The sequence below is a fragment of the Epinephelus fuscoguttatus genome, linkage group LG3 (assembly GCF_011397635.1).
Source record: "Epinephelus fuscoguttatus linkage group LG3, E.fuscoguttatus.final_Chr_v1".
NCBI classification, from domain to species: Eukaryota; Metazoa; Chordata; class Actinopteri; order Perciformes; family Serranidae; genus Epinephelus; species Epinephelus fuscoguttatus.
Window position 1 is genome coordinate 37,918,785 of NC_064754.1, and position 19,224 is coordinate 37,938,008.

Consider the following 19,224-nt stretch of genomic DNA (forward strand, 5'->3'; position numbering starts at 1 on the left):
TAATTACAGTGGATGTAGTGTTAATTCATGGCACCAAACCTTTGCATTGTGTGTCCTGACTTTTTCTGGCTTTGCTGTTCAGCCTTGGCTGCCAGCTCAGAGTAGCTGAGCCTCCTCCTCCTCCTCATCATCCTCTCTCTCCGCTCCTTCCTCATGCCTCGTTGGCTGCGTCGTTCTGTGGCACAGCGAGTTCTGTAAAGCAAACAGACTGCTGAGCATCGGACCACATAATGTTTCAGGTCTACGCCCCATGCTGTCTGTGATGATACTCTAAGGTCTCGGTTCACGTCTGCTTGCATCTCTCATTTCCCACCTTCCCTATAGATGCCCTAATTTGTGCCTGCTCAGTAATTTCCGCCTAGTCAGTAATATTTCTGTAGTGCCTTTTTTTTTTTTTTTTGCAAACATTCGGTGCATAGTTTTCTGTCTGAATTTATATAGTACTACTATTTGCAAAAGCATTAAAGTTTTACTCTAAGTGTGATTCTGCCCTAACTACTTTTTCTATCACCTAATACTTGATATTGAATGTATGTGCAAGACATTTGTTTGTTTTCTCCACAATATTCCATTCTTGCAATACAGTATCTGCTTGTAGCAACTAGAGCATGATTAAACATTTTTTATACTTGTGTTTAGGCCGTTGGTTAAAGGATAACTCTATTAAATTTACACATCAAAGTCTGTTTACAGGTGTTGGAGAGTACTACTGCATATGTAAAAAAGTTGTATAAAGCCTTTTGTGGCTCCAGAGGAAGCTACACAGAAAATGATTAATTACCTCAAAGTGATGTCACTGGAGTCAGCATCAGTTGGGGTTTAAGACTACAAATTCGAACATGAAAATAATTTGTGTGTGGAATTAGAAAAAAGTGGGTTTAACAGACCTCAGTAGCTGCCCTTAATTTGTGCTTGAGGCAACATGAGTTGCTGCTATAGCGAAACACATCCATATCTCCAACAGAGCTGTCACTGGTTGAGTTTTGACAAAGAGGTAGAATTTGTAGTGTTGGCGATATCGGCCGTAGAGATGTCTGCCTTCTCAAAATAATATATTAACTCAACAGCAATGTCTCTTTTCAGGATTGTGACACAGTTACTCAAGGTAATCCGCAGACCTTACTGTGAGAATTTTCATGTTGGAACTATTTTCTTTCTACCTTCTTCTAACTTCACCTGGCCAACCGTATCACTATGCAAAAGAAAGCATGCATCTACTGCTACCTCACCTAGCACCACTGAGTTGACTAACATTGCAGCTCAGCCATTAATGTTTAGATCTTGTCACAAGCACAACTTTCTTGTCCACGAGTAGATGCAAGCTTCCTCCTGGGCATTGATACTTTTGTATCAGGGTGTAGGTGTAGCTCAACAGAAAGAAAAAAGTTCCTATGTGAAACTGCTCACAACAAGGTCTGTGGATTATCTTGAGTAACTGGGTCATGATTTCTGGAAAGAGACATTGCTGTTGAGTTTTTCAAATGTATTTTTTGGCGCATTGAGCACCACAAGCCGAGTGCCATCTAGTTCCATTATATATTTGACAAAAGGCAGACATTTTTACAGCTGAGATCTCCAACACTCAGCAACTCACTCTTAATCAATCTAGATTGTAGGGCTGGGCAATATGGCCTAAAAAAAAAACCTCTCAGATTTTTTCCACAACAAATCTGATTCACGATTTCAATCGCCCCCCGCCCCCCCCTCCTCCCCCCCAAAACTTTCAGCATGTGAATAAACCCTGGCTTTTCCATGGTATATATGGGCACCATAGCTCTTGCAATATACATCACAACCTCACATCACATCACATCCTTGATTGCTTTCCACCGGGCCCCTTTCTTATCATATGGCAGTGTTTCCCCTGCCATTATACTGGGGGGGGCGCCCTCCCATATCACAACAGAAGTCATTTAAGGTTACCTTTCCTATAGAACAGGTCTATACCTTCTCCTTTTATTAAACAAACTAAATAGCCTTATGCTATTTATCTTATTTACACCACGGCATGTCATTTCTGTGTCTACATGGTGCGCGTTTACAATCCTCCTCTGCTCTCTGTGTCGCGCACAGCGGAGTTCGGCCCCGATGCGCGCGCACACACACACACACAGACATGTGCGCACACACACACTCACATACACACACACACACACACACACACCCAGACTAAGGTGAGCACACTAGAGCGTGGCTCGGGCCACATTTTCCCCATTCCGAGACAACTATAATGGAGCCTGGCCCAAACCTGTAGCACGGCACTGAACACAGTCTATGGAGTGGAGCCCACTCTGAACTACGGGAGCCCAGCGGAGAGCGTCGGTGGTGGATGTCAAATCGACCTAAACTACAAATTCGAATTAATCGATAAAATCGATTTATCGCCCAGCCCTACTGGATTGATTAATAGCACTGCAGGTAAGAGGGAAAATATGTATTTTGGTGTTGGTGTGAACTGGTCTAACTTGACGCACAAGACACTTTCACTTTATTAACATGTAACTCAAACGATTTTCCTTATTTTAGCAAAATCTTACCATGTGTTACTCAGGATGTGAATGCGATCTCCTGTGCTTTGTGTTTGACCCTGGCCAAGCCCCTTCAACATACATTTTCCTTCATGTCATAAAGCATTGCCACTGAACATAATCCAACAAGGCAATTACATTTCTTACTATTTCGCAAAATCAGTATAGAATTTCTGGGAGACAGGGTTGCTCCTAATGATTACAGGCCAAACTTCTGTTGTGTTTCATCTGTCTTGTTGCTGATCATAAGCTTTTCACTGCTTGATTTTGCTGCCTTGTGCATCAACTTCAGGAAGCACTTACTTTGTTTGTTGACAGGATACGTGTTGCTGTGTCGGAGAATGGACAGCCTCTGGCGTCTTTCACCGCTTTTTTTGGTCTAGGTGTGAAGACAGCACAGCATCCGTTGCTCCAATAATGAACAGCATCCTACAACGCATCAGGCCTACAGTTCCCTACAACAAAGTCTCTTCCTCTCTGCATGTGCTTACTTCATCCATATTCCCTGCTGGGTCTGACACTGCCTCAGTACATCTTCTACCTCCGAGCAATGCATTTGTTGCACGTGTTTACTCTCTTCTAAAGATGTTTTGTTCCAAACAGCTTTACTTGTGCCAAGACCGAGACCCCCCCAACCAAGCTGTACTTACAATTTCTCCATATCTAAGCACCAAAAATGCTTACTAAACCACTCCACTGGTGCTGCTTTCCACACTGGATAGTCTGGCTCTTTAAGCCATTCCCTAATATATGTACAACTAATAATTATCTTTAACGTCTTTATGGGCAATTATATACCATATCTTATAACCACATGGGAGACAGGTACATGAGACAATAATTCATCACGTCCCTGAACACATTACCTTATACTAGAATATATTACTGATTAATTCTCTGGTATTAGTTTTCATGCTCTTTATGAAAATGCTCACACAAATTCTTTTTATGTGTCCCCTCCCTCTTCACACACACACACACACACACACGCACGCACACACACATGCACACACACACACACACACACACACACACACACTGCCACAAAGACACAGTAACACCTCATTTTCACATTATTCTCTCCCTAGTTTCCCCCTCATTATCTCTCAGACTCCATGAATAGCACCTGCCCGCCTGTCTGCTGCACTGGGATTTCTCTGCGCTCTGGGTGGATGTTTGAAACACTTGTTAGCTGGCTGCTTCCCACCTGTTATCACTTTAGGGAGGGAGGGAGGGAGGGATGAGAGACCCCGCATATCACAATATGGGCTTGTATCATCCGCAAATTTTGAATATGCTATCTAGGCCGCAGTGCCATGGCCAAATTATCTTATCGGAAACGGAATGTATAAGATCTTTGCCAGAGTGAGTCTCTTAAATGAAATTGCTTACGTAAGATATAATCTCCTCACTCTCGCCTCTTTCGGAGCTACATGCAGTTACAGGATTCAGAGATGCAGACTATTTCCTCACTCCATGTTGCTTTGAATGATGTCAACTAAATAACCTGTGACAGCGAAGTTCCAAACATCAAGATTAATGAAATTGGCATCCTTTCTCACTCAAGGACAGATTACATCAAAGTCAAACTTGTCAGTAAAATTGCCTTGTGCTTCAAAAAACATACTAAAAATACATCAATCCCCTTTTTTTCTGGGGGAAAAAATAGGAAGGCAAATCAGACCGTTTATTTTAAAAATTAATACATGTTAATAGTTGTTTATATATGTGAGCAGGGAGCTCTGGAATGAAATGTTTAATTGCACTGAAGGGTTTTATTCGGGGAGCATGTTTGTATTGTGCGAGCCTGCATCTGCTTTTATTCTTCCGTTTGTAAGATGCGGGGGCATGTTTGCTTAGAGGACTGGGGATTTTGTAGAATTATGTGATTGTGGGAGAAGTGAAAAGGAGGGAGAATGGGTGAAGGGGAGCAAAGCAGATACTGTAGATACAGAGAGGCAAAATGTGTGTGTGTGTGTGTGTGTGTGTGTGTGTGTGTGTGTGTGTGTGTGTGTGTGTGTGTGTGTGTGTGTGTGTGAGCAGATAGAGAGAGTTTTGACAGCACAGATGAGTGAGAGACGTGGAGGGAAATGCAGCGAGAAAGGGGGGAAGACAGAGAGCGTGGGTTTGGAAATGATTGAGGTAAAGATGTTTTTTGACAGATAACGGAAGGGGAAAAAAAGCTGATGAGTTTAAGATAAACTAGGCATGGTGATTGAATACACCCAGACAAGCACAAGAGGTGGAAGAGGAGAGGGGGGAGGGCCAAAAGATGAATGCCTGCTTTGATCCTCTCACTTTCCCTTGTTCCCTCTTTGTATTTTACCTTTCTCTCTACTTCGCCCTCTCATCCATCCTCATTTGCTCTCTTTCACCTCCTCTGCCCTTTTGTTTTCTGCTCTATCTGCTGCCTTCCTCAGTTTTATTTCCCAGCGGTATGCTCGGCTTTACCCTGGCGCGTTCTGTGATATACTAATGTCTCATTAACTGTTTTATCTGTCTGTTTATCTTCTTCCACTTTCCCTCTGCTGCTTCTCCCAGTCCTCTCTTTAAGGCTCTACCCCTCCGGCTCGTCCACTCTCCTCCATCAGTTGGCTCATCAATCTTGCACTCGTCTCGCTCAGTGTGTTGTAATACAATCCAGTGACACCAGGAGGCAGCCAAGCCCATTCATTTGCCTTTTATCCATGTTGATTCTATGATATGCAGGGGTTTGTTCAATCATTTACATGTTATTTATGCAGATGACTGAAGATGCGTGAGGGGAGTGAGGGTGGTATGTGTTTGGTTTTTTATGTAGAGAGGTTTCCGGTCTAAAATCAGACCTTGAGCTTTCTTTTCTTTCTTTTTTTTAATCATCTGCTGAAAATCAGAGAGATGAAACCTCTACGGCTGCGAAATATTCACCGGCTCTAATCACGTGACTGAGTGTGATTATGTGACCTCATCAGGAAACCAAATCACAGGGAGAAAGAGGAGAGGTGTTGCAGCCTTGTCTCATGCTAATTTAGGGAGATTTGTGTGTGTGTGTGTGTGTGTGTGTGTGAGCGTGCGTGCGTGCGGATATATTTACTTTATCATGCTGTTGTTGTATATTAATTTGTCAATTAATTTGAGTCTGAGACAAGAGAATTAGGTTATATAATTGATCTGAGAAGAGGAGCTCTTAATGTGCCAAGCTGAGCTCTGGTGTTATACCACACATTACTTTCATCCTCTATACATAAGCAGTATATAAACATGTAATAAATGGCTTATAACACAAACACGCTAAATAAGTGTTAGATAAAAGTGTTTATTGATGTATTTGTCAACAACTATAACTCCCCTCACAAAAGGTGTATAAACATAATAAATTTGCACAGTCCGGACCTTTAAATCCGCCCACTCCACCGCATTTGAGAAGACTGAAGATGGAAGCAGAGAGTAATGAGTTGACAATTCTGTCTGATATCAGACAACAATAATATAAGATAGGGGTGACAAATTAAAGCTGGGGTAGGCAGAAAAAAAATTGAAATACATCCTCCTCCTGTAGCCTTCTCCTCTCTGTCCTAAGCCCCTCCCACCAAATAACCAGGGGCATTATACACATGCTTTATAGAGTAATCCAGTGTTTTCCATACATTGATTCATTTAACCTTTCTTCATTGTAAGGTTGCATGCAGCTCATTCAGCCCATCCTTGCTTCACACTCTCTCTCCCTCTTCATTAGACCACAAATGTATGTCCACCTCACTCCCTGCCACTGTGGACTGTTTCCCGGAAAGGAGAGCAGGTAGAAGCTCCGTAGATGGACCTTAGGGTTGGCAGCTGTAGCTCTTCAAATTCGGCCAGCACAAACCTCTCAGCATCAGGTGTCGCAGTGGGCTGGTGGCCAGAGTCAATACTGGGTCTAACCTGTCTAACAGCAGCAAGAGAAAGTTCGCTGATCCGCCAGTCCCCCAGAGCAGAGATTTGCGCTGGGTCGATTCAAGTTGCTGCAGCCACTGACTGGAGATCTGTCTCCGGGACTGCTGCATGCTCTCCTCACAGTGAGGTGGTCTGTAGTGGTGGGGAATGAAGCAGAAATCACTGTGATTTGAGGCTCTAGTTGATGTTAGTTACATCAATGTCAACTTAAAGCAGTAGCCATTAGCCTTTGGCTCCGGGTAGGGGAAGACTAAACTTTTATATTTATTTGCATTTACATTCAGACTCTCTTAAAGACTCTCTCTTGAAAAGTCCTTCCTCCTTTTTTGGGTTGCTTTGCAGTGTAGGCAGTTGTTGCCAATGCTGGAATGGCAACTTTCTCTGCAGGGCTCTACGCCATTGAATCAGGGTTTCACTTAAAGGCCATACACAAGTATCTGCATTTGTAGAACAGCCAATAGAAACTTCCTCTCTCTGAAATGACCCCTGATTGGCCAAAGTCTCTCATCACCAGCAAGATTTTCTAAACCCCGAAAACAGAGCCAAGAGGAGGTGCGGGCATTTGGTTTTCTCTCAGACCACTTAAATTAAACTGCATACCCCGGCTTTCCAGAAGAGCCTGAATAAATTAGTGGAGAAACAAATGCAGATGCTTCCATACTGATGCACTACTTTGTAAAATTAGGCAATTAACATCCAATCATGCTCTGTTGCATCATATATAAAAATGACTTTCACCAGATCTCAACCCAACTGAACACCTATGGGAGTCTTGGACTGAAATGTTAGACAGCGCCACCACCATCATCAACTGAATCTGATCTGGCAGATTGTGGTGGCCCAACGCCTTACTAAGACACTTTATGTTGGTTTTTCTTTTAATTCATCACCTGTCTGTATGTCTTTATAGAATAAGATATAATTGATGGCAAATACTTTACACTGATAAACACTTAAACATGTCTTAATATATGCTTACAGCTACGTATTTTAAACCATTTATTAAACATTTATAGACTGCTTATAAATGCTAAATGGGTGACATAAAATGTGACTTAATGTTGAAACTGGACACTTTGTCAGTCTGGAAAATGTGCCTTCTGAAAGATAAAAACAGTTGGTTCTATTTCATTTACTCTTGTCCTACTGGGAACCACACCATATGTTGTTAAGTAAGATAAAAACAATCAAAGAAATTGATTTTGTAAGCATGGATGATGCACAAAGACCTAGTTGGCTGCTCACATATGAAATATTAAATTAGCAGTTATTGGAAAAATAGACCAGGGGATGATTAAAAAAAGGAAGAAACTAAATCTGGATAAACTGTAGCCTCGTATAGCATTCATTTTCTGTTACTGGGGATACAATCACGCCCCCAGGAAAACCACTTAGTCTTGCGTCCATTTTTTCCCAGTGGCCACTCGCGGTATTGCAGTGAAAAAATCTTCTGTGGCCCAAAAAGCTTTTCCCCATAGGCCATCATTATGAAAGAGACATCTGCAAACAAGGTTAATTATGACTCTTTCTATTATGAATCTTTGATCCCATGGAGGTTTTATACTTGATAAACTTTCCTCGAGCTGAGAAAATTGATTTAACTGTAAAGTCTATGGGCCAAGTAGGAATGTGCGGGCGGAACCAGCGGGAAAATCACTGCTGCCAGTATTTAGTGGTAGCAGAAGTAAATTTAAAAGCTAGAAACTTTTTTTTGGTGAATGCAGAAGGCGAGCAATGCTTGTGGACAGACTAGGCACCATCGTAAGGTCTGGTATCAAGATCTAATAATACATCCACAACTACGTGAAAATTTTCACAGTAATTAGTTTAATGTTGTCACCGTGACCTTTTTTTTCATTTGGTTTTGTATATGAAAATGCATGTTATATTTTTTACGTTAGATGAATAGCAGTCAGTACGTTTACATGCGCGCAGTAGTGGAACTAAAGGCCAAAACACACTGGCAGCGTTATTTGACGCAAGTCAAGTGCCACACAAAAAGCATCGCGCTGCAGGGTGTCAACCGGATTTCTATTGCACGGGAGCCTAGAAGTACAAAATGGACGCTGGAAAAATAGGACAATAGCGTAAAGTGCCGCGGCGCAGCACGTCGGCGCGCGTCGAGCCACCGCCTGTGTGGGTTTGTAAATAGAAAATAATGGGGGCGGCTGTTTTGACGTGCGTCGTACGCCGCCGGTGTGTTTTGGCCTTAAGGTCATAGCTTGGCTAATCAGTCAAGTTGGACTTCTTGTCTTGTCTGAGTATACATGCAGAAGAGAAAATCGAATATCTGACCAAGTACATCTGACTCCGCCTCGATAGGCGGTGCTGTGTCCTTTTTAATATAATGCATATTGAAGTAGTTCCGGTTCTTGTTCAGAAACTTTTTTTAGATACATCTGCGTTTCGCGTCTTCCTACCATCCATAAACTTCAAAATGTTTAGCTCCTTTAGCTGTCGGAGCATGAGTGTAGTTTTCTTGTCCGTCCAGAAGTGTGTCTGCTGCTTCTTGGTCGCCATGATGTTTGTTTGTTTGTTTGTTTTTCTGGGAGTTACTGCACTACTGCTACGCCATCTCCCTCTTCTTCCGGGTGAAAGCCCGCGAAAGAAAAAGTGGTGCATGTGCAGAACGCCGAGTCAGACTCCAGTCGGACTAAGTGAATACATGCAGCAATAGTTTGATTTTCAATCGAATTATCCAGGTGTGTTAGTCGAGCTATGGATAGTCCAATTTCAGTCGGACTAAGCTGTTTACATGCATTTAAAAGTCTGGTATCAGTCAGACTAAGCCAATAATTCGATTTTCCCAAGCTGCATGTAAACGTGTCTTGTAATCCCATGTTGGAATGGACAAATTTGACAATCATGACATGGAAATAAAAACTAACAAAGAAATCCATCAAAACATGTGCAGAGTTCCTATGTGCTCAGTAGGACCCATTCATAGTATATTTTGTGCTCATTCAAAAACACATCAGACGTTTTGAGAGCAAAATGAAGCAGCATGTCTCCTGTTCACCCTGAGCTGTGTGACATTCATCTTCTCCCAGCAGGGTGCTGTCATCTCAACACCAGCCTCCATCCACACATTCTCACCTCCTGTAAACATGTTTGACTTTATCAGTTGACTTCTCTGCCATCTGGCCGCTTCACACAGGCCAAGGGTAGACATACAACACTTATGTGCAAGCTCACGGTCTGGCCCCAGGAGACAGTAGCAATGCCCATATCTATTTTCACCACCCTCCTCCATTTCTATAACACATTATTATTGTCACATTTTATTTTCCCCTTCTCTGGTTAAAGGGCTTTTTTAGGGCAGGAGATTTCCCTCTGTTTCTGTCACATCTGTGCCATATTAGTCTCTTTGATTTTCTTGCATTTACTCCCTTTGAAGTGCAGAGGTATGAGGATTAGGTCTTAATTACACGGCCTAATAAGTCCTTTTTTAGTTTACTGGGTCAGTCAGAAAGGGGTCATCATATTAAATCTGCCTTATTTTGTTAACTCTGGTTTTATCCCATGGCTAAACGTATGCTGACTGGTTTTAGTAGCGAAATCAAATTGAGTTTCACTGTGTAATCCCTTATTTGTCATGGGTGTCGGTGAAACCTCCCCAGATTTTTAAGTAATGAGTTGGCAATACCAAATCTGTATGAATCACACAAATATCACCCGTTCCTACATTTACTGTGATATAAGCGGGGTCTACTGTGATATAAACATCGAGCATGTACAGATTGTGTACATTTGATGACAGTCAGTATGACCAACATTTTCTCCTTCTAGTCAAAGGAAAACTCAAGGCTGTGAAATTGGTGTCTTACTTTCACACTTCAACTGAATTTTTACAAGGCTGTTTATATTTGAGTGGGAGTTTGGTATCCATGAGCCTTTGAAACCTCCTTGTATGTTGTGCCTTTAGAAATGCACGGCATCTTTCTTTTCTTCGTTCTTGAAAAGCACACTTCTAACGATTTTATTTTTTCAAGCATGTGTGGACAGGGGCCGTTGTCTTTATATCACTGGACTGGTGCACCGCTGATTTCAAAGGAAAAGATAAGAGTGTGTGATTTGCTAAAAGGAGAGGAGACAGACGGGGTTAGTGTCTGATACTCTGTGAGGTCTTAATCTCAAACTGCCAAATCTCTTGAGATGAAACGGAGTGTGAAAGAGCTGAGGGGCAAAGTCTTATTTGATATCAAAAAACGATGGCCTTTTCTGTCATTTCACAAGAACTGATGAACCAGATAGAACGCTTGCACCACTGAACTGACAATATTCACATTCAGAGTCAGAAATGATGACAATGTCTCATTTCCATTTGTTTGAGTCTGCGAACATCTGGGTCTTTAGCTTGCTTTCGATCATACATAATCATCGAGATAAGTTGTTTACTTCATCTTTCTGCCATTTTGTGTTGGCAAGTAGCAGGCTTGAGAAATTGTCTGTATTTTCAGATTGTGCTGTCTACAATGTGCTCGATCTCTGTTAGTCAATAAGGTTAGGTAGAGGTGGGATTGCCCGTGGTCTTAGCTAGTACACATGTACTGAGTATACAAGGGCATGAATAAACAAAGCAATAGATTCACCACAACCACATGATAATCAATCATGGCTTGTGTTTGTGTGTCTGGAGCAGCTGTCTATGGTTTTATATTGACGAAGTTGAGTGATAGAGATTCTTATCTACTATACACTTGAGTATGAAAACAATATGTGGACAGTAGGGCTAGGTATTTGTATTTTACAGCCTGCCTTTCAGGTATCGACCAAATGACCAAAGTGCCAAGCAGTATCATAATGTTTCCAGTCAAACAGTACCTGCATTCGATAATTTCTGAGCTTCCAGGTCCTCACTGGGTCAGCAAGCTATCTGTTGCTGAGGTCTCTCACAACTGTCCCCAGCACAGAGCTCACACTTTCTCAATATCAGCTACGAGTCGGTTGAGTCAAGTGCAGTGTATTGATAGGCTCAATACTACTTCATATTTTTACCACTACCCCTTGTTTTTGAGTGCCACCATGCCCCCAGCTGTAGTAGCAAGATGCTAGATTGCATTGATTAACTGCAAGTTTTTGTTCTGTTATTAATGATGTTTGTTTTTAATAAAAAAAAAAATAAGCATGGACCAACTATTGATGATGAAAAGATGTGGAAGACTATTACCTGCATGGCTCACACTTCAGGAGAAGGACAGCCTGCCATTTTTTTGGTTCTGAGCCAATTTTGTTTGGTCGAAATGCTCTGACCAAGTAGTTCAAAATTAGGTGTGGGAACCAGAACAGAAGCCATCCCATGTTGGTTTAGAGGACACGAACAAATGACATATTTTGTTGTTTAATTTGGAGGATCTGTTGTCCCGTTGTATGGATGTAACTCTGATGCTTATTTTATTAGTTGTTTTATTAGTTGGCAATTCTGTTAGATGTGGCAGTTTGTTACCATGAGTGCTTTGTCCTAAACCCTGTCTGAGAGCCAGATTTCCCAAATGATCACTAAAGATTTGGAGTGATCTGAGAGAATTAATTCTGGACAAGCACCATAAAGCCAGTACAAGTTAATTTCAATTAAAACGTTGGCATTAGAACAGGAACATACTGTTTTGAGATGTTTCTCCTACAAATACATCAATAAAGCAATTACTTATTTGTCTTGCTTACACATTTTGAAAGAGGGCGGTAGTTATGATATGAGGTCCAAACTCTGCACGATTATCAGGAAAGACATTGAAAGGGTCAAGCAGGGAATTGTGGATGAACAAGGTGAACAGCCCTCTAAGTGAAGATTGCAGGTGACAGACTGAGGATGATGGCTTATCAGACTAGAACGTGGAAATCTGGTCCTGTGTCATCACTCAGAAATCACCCATAGCTGGCCTTCATATCATTTATTTTAAAGGTCCCATATTATGCTCATTTTTAGGCTCATACTTGTATTGTGGGTTTCTACTAGAACATGTTTACATGCTTCAGTGTTTAAGAAACACATTATTTTTCTCATACTGTCTTCCTGAATGTAAGTGTATTCATCCTCTGTCTGAAACGCTCCGTTTTAGTGCCTGTCTGTTTAAGCATCCTTTCGAAAAAGCCCAGTCTGCTCTGATTGGTCAGTGTTTCAGGGTCCTCCATATCTTCACTCTCACCGTTTCCGCGCCGTCACTGCAGCCAGCGAAATGACTGCGCAGCACTGTAGAGGCACTGTTTGTGTTAATAGACCAAATCACTGGGACATGTTCACAACAACAATCACTTCCAGGTAGACAATTTGCAATTGATTAAAATTGCAGAGATACTTGAAACTGGTAGTTGTTTATGTCTGTTGTCATATCTAATGTTCAAAGATATATGTTGAACACTGTGGTCCGACTTATCTGACATTTCTGCTGTGCTTATTTTATGTACTGTGTTGCTTTGCTAGTGTCTTTGATAAACCAAATCTACTGACACAGAAGCTGAGCAAATTGGGGCCACAGCAAAATGTATTTTAGCTACCTAAAATAGACCCACCTGAAAAATCAATATTAGTCTAAGTGTACACTACATTGGGATGTTTTCAGTGCTTTACCTAACGCGCAAAGGCAGCAGGAGACCAGCGACTCTCGTGTTCTAAGATGACAGTTTTTGTCCATGGAGTCTGGTGGCTTTGAGATTACGTCTCAAGCTAAAACGGTTAAAATAATCTAAATATAGCATGCACCTAAACTGATATTGATTTTTTAGGTATGCCTTCTTTAAGGTGGCTAAAAACTAACCAGTTGAGGTGGTGTTTGCTCAGTGCCAATTAGTGCCAATTATCGCCAACTTATTGGAAACAAACATTGAGATTCAGTCTACAGAGCGTTTCACTGGAATTTTTAGGCAACAGTTTAGGTCCATCCATCCCTCGCTCCCTCCCTCTTGCCACATTCAAGTCGTTGTTTAAGACCCATCTTTTCTCACTGGCTTTTGGTGCATCTTAAGCTGTACATTTCTGGGTCTTCGACTGACTGATTGATTCTTTGTTTATTATGCTGATTAGGCATTTTATATTTTCCTACTTTATGTTTTTCACAAATTTTTATAGCAGATTGTGTACACTGTATTTTGTATTTTGATTTTCTTTTGTTGTATTACAGTACTTAGTTCTTTCTAGATTGTACAGCACTTTGGTCAGCCTGTGCTATATAAATAAAGCTGACCTTGACCTTGATCCATACGTCCATACATGGGTCCAGGAAATACAAAGGGACCCATAAAACGTTGATGTTTCAAGTTTGAAACAGTCTATATAGTGCAGTTGTGACATCACAAATTCACAGAAGTCCTGGTGACTCATTTAAGGCACAGTCTTTCAGTAAGTCCCGTGTGTTACTCAGGTTGATTTAGCATTTCACAGTATTACAGTATTTGTATAGCAGCTATACCTGCCTTTTAATAAAAATACATACAAATTTTAATGTCATTACAGTATGGTACCTTTAAGATTGGGGGCTTTTGGGGACAATAAAGCTGAAATTAATTGGCACCAGCTGTAAGAAATAGTTTCTGTGTGAAATATTACTTTCTCTGACTTAAAAACAACTTAAAATGCAATATGAGAACCCTGGGTAAGCAGCCTGCATGGAGATGAGTCATGTGACAGAATGATGTCAGCCTGTCTTGACCCTCTGTGACCCTCTCGCAGTTTGTCAGTAGTTTCATACTGCACAGGCACGCCGCGCTTTAGAAATAATTTATTATGCAAATGAGTATTCCAAGGTGACCCGTGCAGGATGTGTGCTAATTAGAAACCATCAACCTGAAGTTGCTTTGACCTTTATTAATATTTAGACAAACTGGCTGTGGCTGCGTAGTGTACAGGAAGTTGCTTGTATGGTCATGTGGGAGGGAAGGGAGATGAAATGTCATAAAAAAAATACCTCTAAGTCTGTATTTAGTACGGAAGTTGTATTTCCTGTTTGTAGTAATGAGACGTTAGATGACTCAATTTACTGGGACTTTTGTATTTTAGTCATGCTGAGAATTTCTGCTGTGATAATCTCATCCCAGAATGAATATAGAGTGTTTTCAAATGTAACTCATGTCTTCTCATGTATTATTCCGCACACATGGTTGTTAGATCCCTTAGACACAGTATCGTCAATAAGCACGGCCAATTTTATGTAGTGTAAAACTAGATGCAAAACGACATGCATAATCTCCCAGGGAGGCTTTCTGCAGTTGTCTTCAAATGTTTGTTTAAACTTTGATGGGTGCTCGCAGACCTCCCTCGCTCGCTTCCTCCCACCTTTCTACACCTCCCTCCCTCGCTCCCTCCCTCAAGCCTTCTGTAGCTCGGCAAGAAGAGAGGAGCGGATGATGGAGAGAAATGTTCAACACAACATGCCTGTGTCAGAGTTCCTCCACAGACATGGGAATGCACCCACATGCCTACAGACATATTTGAACACACACTCACACGCCCACTCACTCAAACACACAAAGCACATGTAGATGGAGAAGAAACATGGAGCTGCATGGTATTCTTGGACTTTATATGTAAACTACAGGGTGGAGGTGTTTGTATAGTTTGCCAGCATGTGTTGATATGTGTGAGCATTTGTATGCGTTTTTATGTCCCTCATGATTTTGCTTTTAAGAGCCTTGGGGCGTGCGTGTTGTCACAGAAAACACCGTCCCCCCCAGTATGATGCTCTCCTCACTGGGGACCTTCGGTGCAAACACTGCAGCACGGCGTCTGCCACAAACAGATTGAAGTAGATTAGGTTTGCACATTGCCATGGGAACGAACAGATCAATTATTTGATTTTGCAATTCATAAAGGGAATCATCCGCAGATTTTCAGCGACTGTAGAGGAAACAGGAAAAGGAAAGTTGCAGGGAAGCAGATCTGACAGCGGAGCAGAGCGTGTAATGTAAGGAGTTTGAATTAGGTCACCCTCTACCATGTTCATTATCACTCTTCAGTGTGCAATAATGCTGAAATGTGTTATGTGTAACAAGTTCCCCGTTTCCCCTCCCTATAGCATTAGCCCAAGTGGGTACTCTGTCACTTTGCTGAAGATGATAAACATGTTGGAGGAGGTTCTTTCTGTGGTTTCTCACTTGTTCCGCCATCTGCTGATGTGAGGCTTTTCCTGTTCAGTGCCATTGCTCTACTATGACAAGTGAACGAATTGTAGGCCTTCATACGCTGCCAGTTTTTGACATTTAGTTTTAAAAGTTTTTGGCATTAAAATAAAAAAATAAAAGCATGTTTTTAGTTAAAGGCTGAAAGTTAAAGGAATAGTTGGACATTTTGGGGAATATGTTTTTCCGCTGTCCAGTCAAGCAACAGATAAGAAGGTCACTCAGCTAGGTGACTTCCTGGAGTGTTGCCAGGCAACCAGCGTAACTGAGCTTTAAACCACAACTTGTCTTTTTTACATTTCAGTTTGTGTACACATTGAACAAACGTATGATGTGTTTTTAGTGAGCTTTACAGTTGCTTGTAGGTGGATTTAGGCTAGCTGTTTCCCCCTGCTTCCAGTCTTTATGCTATGCTAATCTAAGCTAATCGTCTCCTGGCTCTAGCTTTACAATTAATGCCCAGACATGACAATGCATTAGATTTTTTCTCATCAACTTTTGGATTGTGTGACATGTATTCAACATAATGTAAGACTATTCCTCTGAGGCTTCACCCACAAGAGATATCACACGGTGTGCCATGGGAGTGGAACACCAGGTTGATGGCATAATAAGGCCGCAGTCCACCAACCCCAACACACCGCTTGTTACGGCCACTGCTGGCACCCTCCCATTAAGGCCCAGTCACACATGAGCAAGTACAGGCGAGTGACCATCGCTTTGTGGAGGCAAAATTTGTGCTGAATGTGTGTATTGCTCAGTGTGACACACATGGAGAGTTAGCTTACTTGCTTCCTAATAACTATCATGAAATAGGATCTTATATTTTCATTTTCTTTAGTTCCATGCTTGTCTCCTAACTCACTTCAAGCCAGGCAGCGTCTCTCATGTGGTGCAGTACCATTCAATATATGCTGATTACACACAGCAACAAACACCTTCTCCTCCCATGTACTCCTTTGCTGCTGATTGAGGCTGCAACTTCACTGGTCAAAGTTCACCTAAGTTGAATTCCATGCAATGTAAAAGTTTTCTTTGCCACCTGAAGCAAATGTTTTATTTGACTTGTCGCTTGCATTGAATGGAAATGAACGGGAGACGAATATTTCACTCGCGTATCGGTACCCTACTTCCTGGTTTCCAAGGAATCCTGATCAGAGCGGGTCCCAGTTCAGGCCTCCAGTCACGGAGGTACAGTCTGGGAGACCAGCTACTTTTAGCCGCACAGATCAATTGGAGCTGCTGGGATTTTTTTTAACAGTTTGCAGCTGTGTCTCTCATTTGTGTTAAGTTTGTGTTTGAGGCTTTCGTGATGTAGAACTGAGGCACTTGTTGATTGTCTGCAGACTTGGCCAGGTAAAGATTTGACTGTTTACTCCTGATTGCACACACTCAGGAGTGTATGTTTAGAAACACTAGGTGCAGGGATGATGTTTCTTCTGTTTTTAGTTTTTCAGTAGGCTCTGAGGTTTTATGCCCTATTTTACATTACTTATTCGTAGTTTGCTGTATTTCAGAAAACCTAATGTCCTTGTCATTAAAAAACTTTATTTTACCAGTTCTAACTTGGTTATGTTGCTTCCCCTTCTCCGAACGAGCTGGGTGGAAACACCCTCTTTATTCCAATCCGCTGCACTATTTCAGCATCACTAAAATAACATTATTAAGAACTGCAGGAACTACTTGTTTCTCAGATTCTATTGTGCAAATGAAGTCGATCTTTATTCAGACTTTTTATACACAAAAGACAAAACAAAACAAAACAAAAAACTCTCCCACTATACTGATAGTGAATGGGCTTTTTTGTATTTTGTATTTGGCTGATGAGCATCACCTGTTTATCCTCTCCTCCTCATGAAAACATTGTGCATCGTGGACTTCACACATGCTTTTGCTTTCTGACTACATTTTGCTAACCTGAGTCTTGAGACCGCTTGTGTTTCCTTGTCATTCCCAAATGAATCCACTCACAGACGTCATTTTAACAGCAGACATTTTGACCTGTCATAGCAGGAAGAACGCTGGTGGAACTAATAACAGAAATGATGTCTCCTTTCCAGTAATTACTTCAGTGCAATGCACCAATTAATAATGTCATGTTTCACCTTTGATAGACAAGTCAAAACATCTGCTGTGAAAAGGGTTTATTCAGCCCACCTCCTTCCTTGAGGTCTGGCTTCGACATATCTTTTCTTGTTTCGTAAATAATAACTATTATTAATCTGCTAATTTACAATGCTACCATATCATTAACCTTCACATGCTAAACATATTGTCACCCCTTTAAGGTAACAGAGCAGCTGCCAAACTGCTGTTTCTTTCCTGCCTTGTGTGCCTCAAACTGGCTCAGCCTGCCAGCAGAGGCTCCTCGTGTTTTGGTGCTGATAAATTCGTCCTTCACATACAATAGAAGTTCATCTTGCAAACATTCAGGCTGCAGATTACGATGAAACTAATCAGCAGTGCGCTATATTTAAACTGGCATTCCTTTTTTTAACTTGTAGTGTTTGTTTCAAGCCAATTCCCGCAGGGCAAACAAATATTACACAAACCTTCGGTTAGACAAGCCTACTATGCAGTTGTAAATGTTTTCTTTTTCCTGTAGGGAACTGGGCAGAGGAGTTAGAGTGCGGTTTACTAGAGTATAAATGAATAATTAGTACTTGTGCATCTGTCTCATCTGTGCAGAATTGCATGGGTTTTTTTTTAATGTTTTCTATTTTTATCATCCCCTCTCTGCCTCTTTCTCTCACATCCAATCTGTTATGAATTGCTAATATATATTTTAGATACAGTTATGAAGGTCATATTTTATGCTTCATGGCTTGTGCTTTGCATACAGCTGCTATTTTAAATGTGTGGTACTATAACAACTTCAGTTATGCAGAGTGTCATGCATATATAATTCTACCCTCTGCTTTTCCCAGGGTCGCTTTTTTCTCTCTCTCCTCTTGCCTCCTCTTGTCTTCTCCACCACTCTGCTCTTTTTCACCCCATCTGTGTCTCACAGCCCCCCTCCCACCTCGCTCCCTCCCATCCTTGTTCAGTTCTTCCTCTCTTCCTTCCATACAGCGTTATTTTCTTTGATCGGTCTCCATTTGTTTCTTTACCCTCCCACTCTGCATCCTGACACCGCTGAAGGGATCTCTCTCTCACTCTCTGTCAGCGCTCTCTCTCTCTCCCCCCCCTCTATCTGTCTTTCTCCTTATTTGTCTCCCTCTGTCTCTATCTCTACCTCTCTCCCTCTCCCTCTCATCCTCATCCCTCACTATCTCTCCACGCACACTTGATTCATTTTACACATTACGGAAGCATCCATCATTTTGCTCTGTGAAGGAAAAAATCTCTCCTTTTTTCTATCCGTGACTGTATTTTCCACTTCTCTCTTTTCCGGCTGTCTTTTTCTTTTTCCCAACTCCTACACTCTCTCTGTGGATCCAATCCTAAAGCTGGAACCAATATGTTTTATTTCCAGCTGGTCATCATGGCAGGGACCGTTCTGTTGGCGTACTACTTTGAGTACACGGACACGTTCCCCGTGCACATCCAGGGCTTCTTCTGTTTCGACAAAGCCTACTCCAAGCCGTATCCGGGACCGGAGGACAACAGCAAGGCGCCGCCCGTCCTCGTCTACTCCCTTGTCACCGCCATCCCCACTGTGACGGTGAGTCTG

The 19,224-nt window shown here is 41.8% G+C and overlaps 1 protein-coding gene across 4 annotated transcripts in view; it reads left to right on the forward strand.

The window, feature by feature from the left end:
- plppr2b (phospholipid phosphatase related 2b) overlaps nucleotides 1–19,224 on the forward strand; it is a 77,169-nt gene that overhangs the window by 20,499 nt on the left and 37,446 nt on the right. For all 4 annotated transcript variants that reach the window (XM_049567061.1, XM_049567030.1, XM_049567052.1 and 1 more), the window contains one exon: nucleotides 19,027–19,215. In XM_049567061.1, coding sequence (XP_049423018.1) covers nucleotides 19,027–19,215 — 189 coding nt within the window. The remainder of the gene's footprint in view (nucleotides 1–19,026; nucleotides 19,216–19,224) is intronic.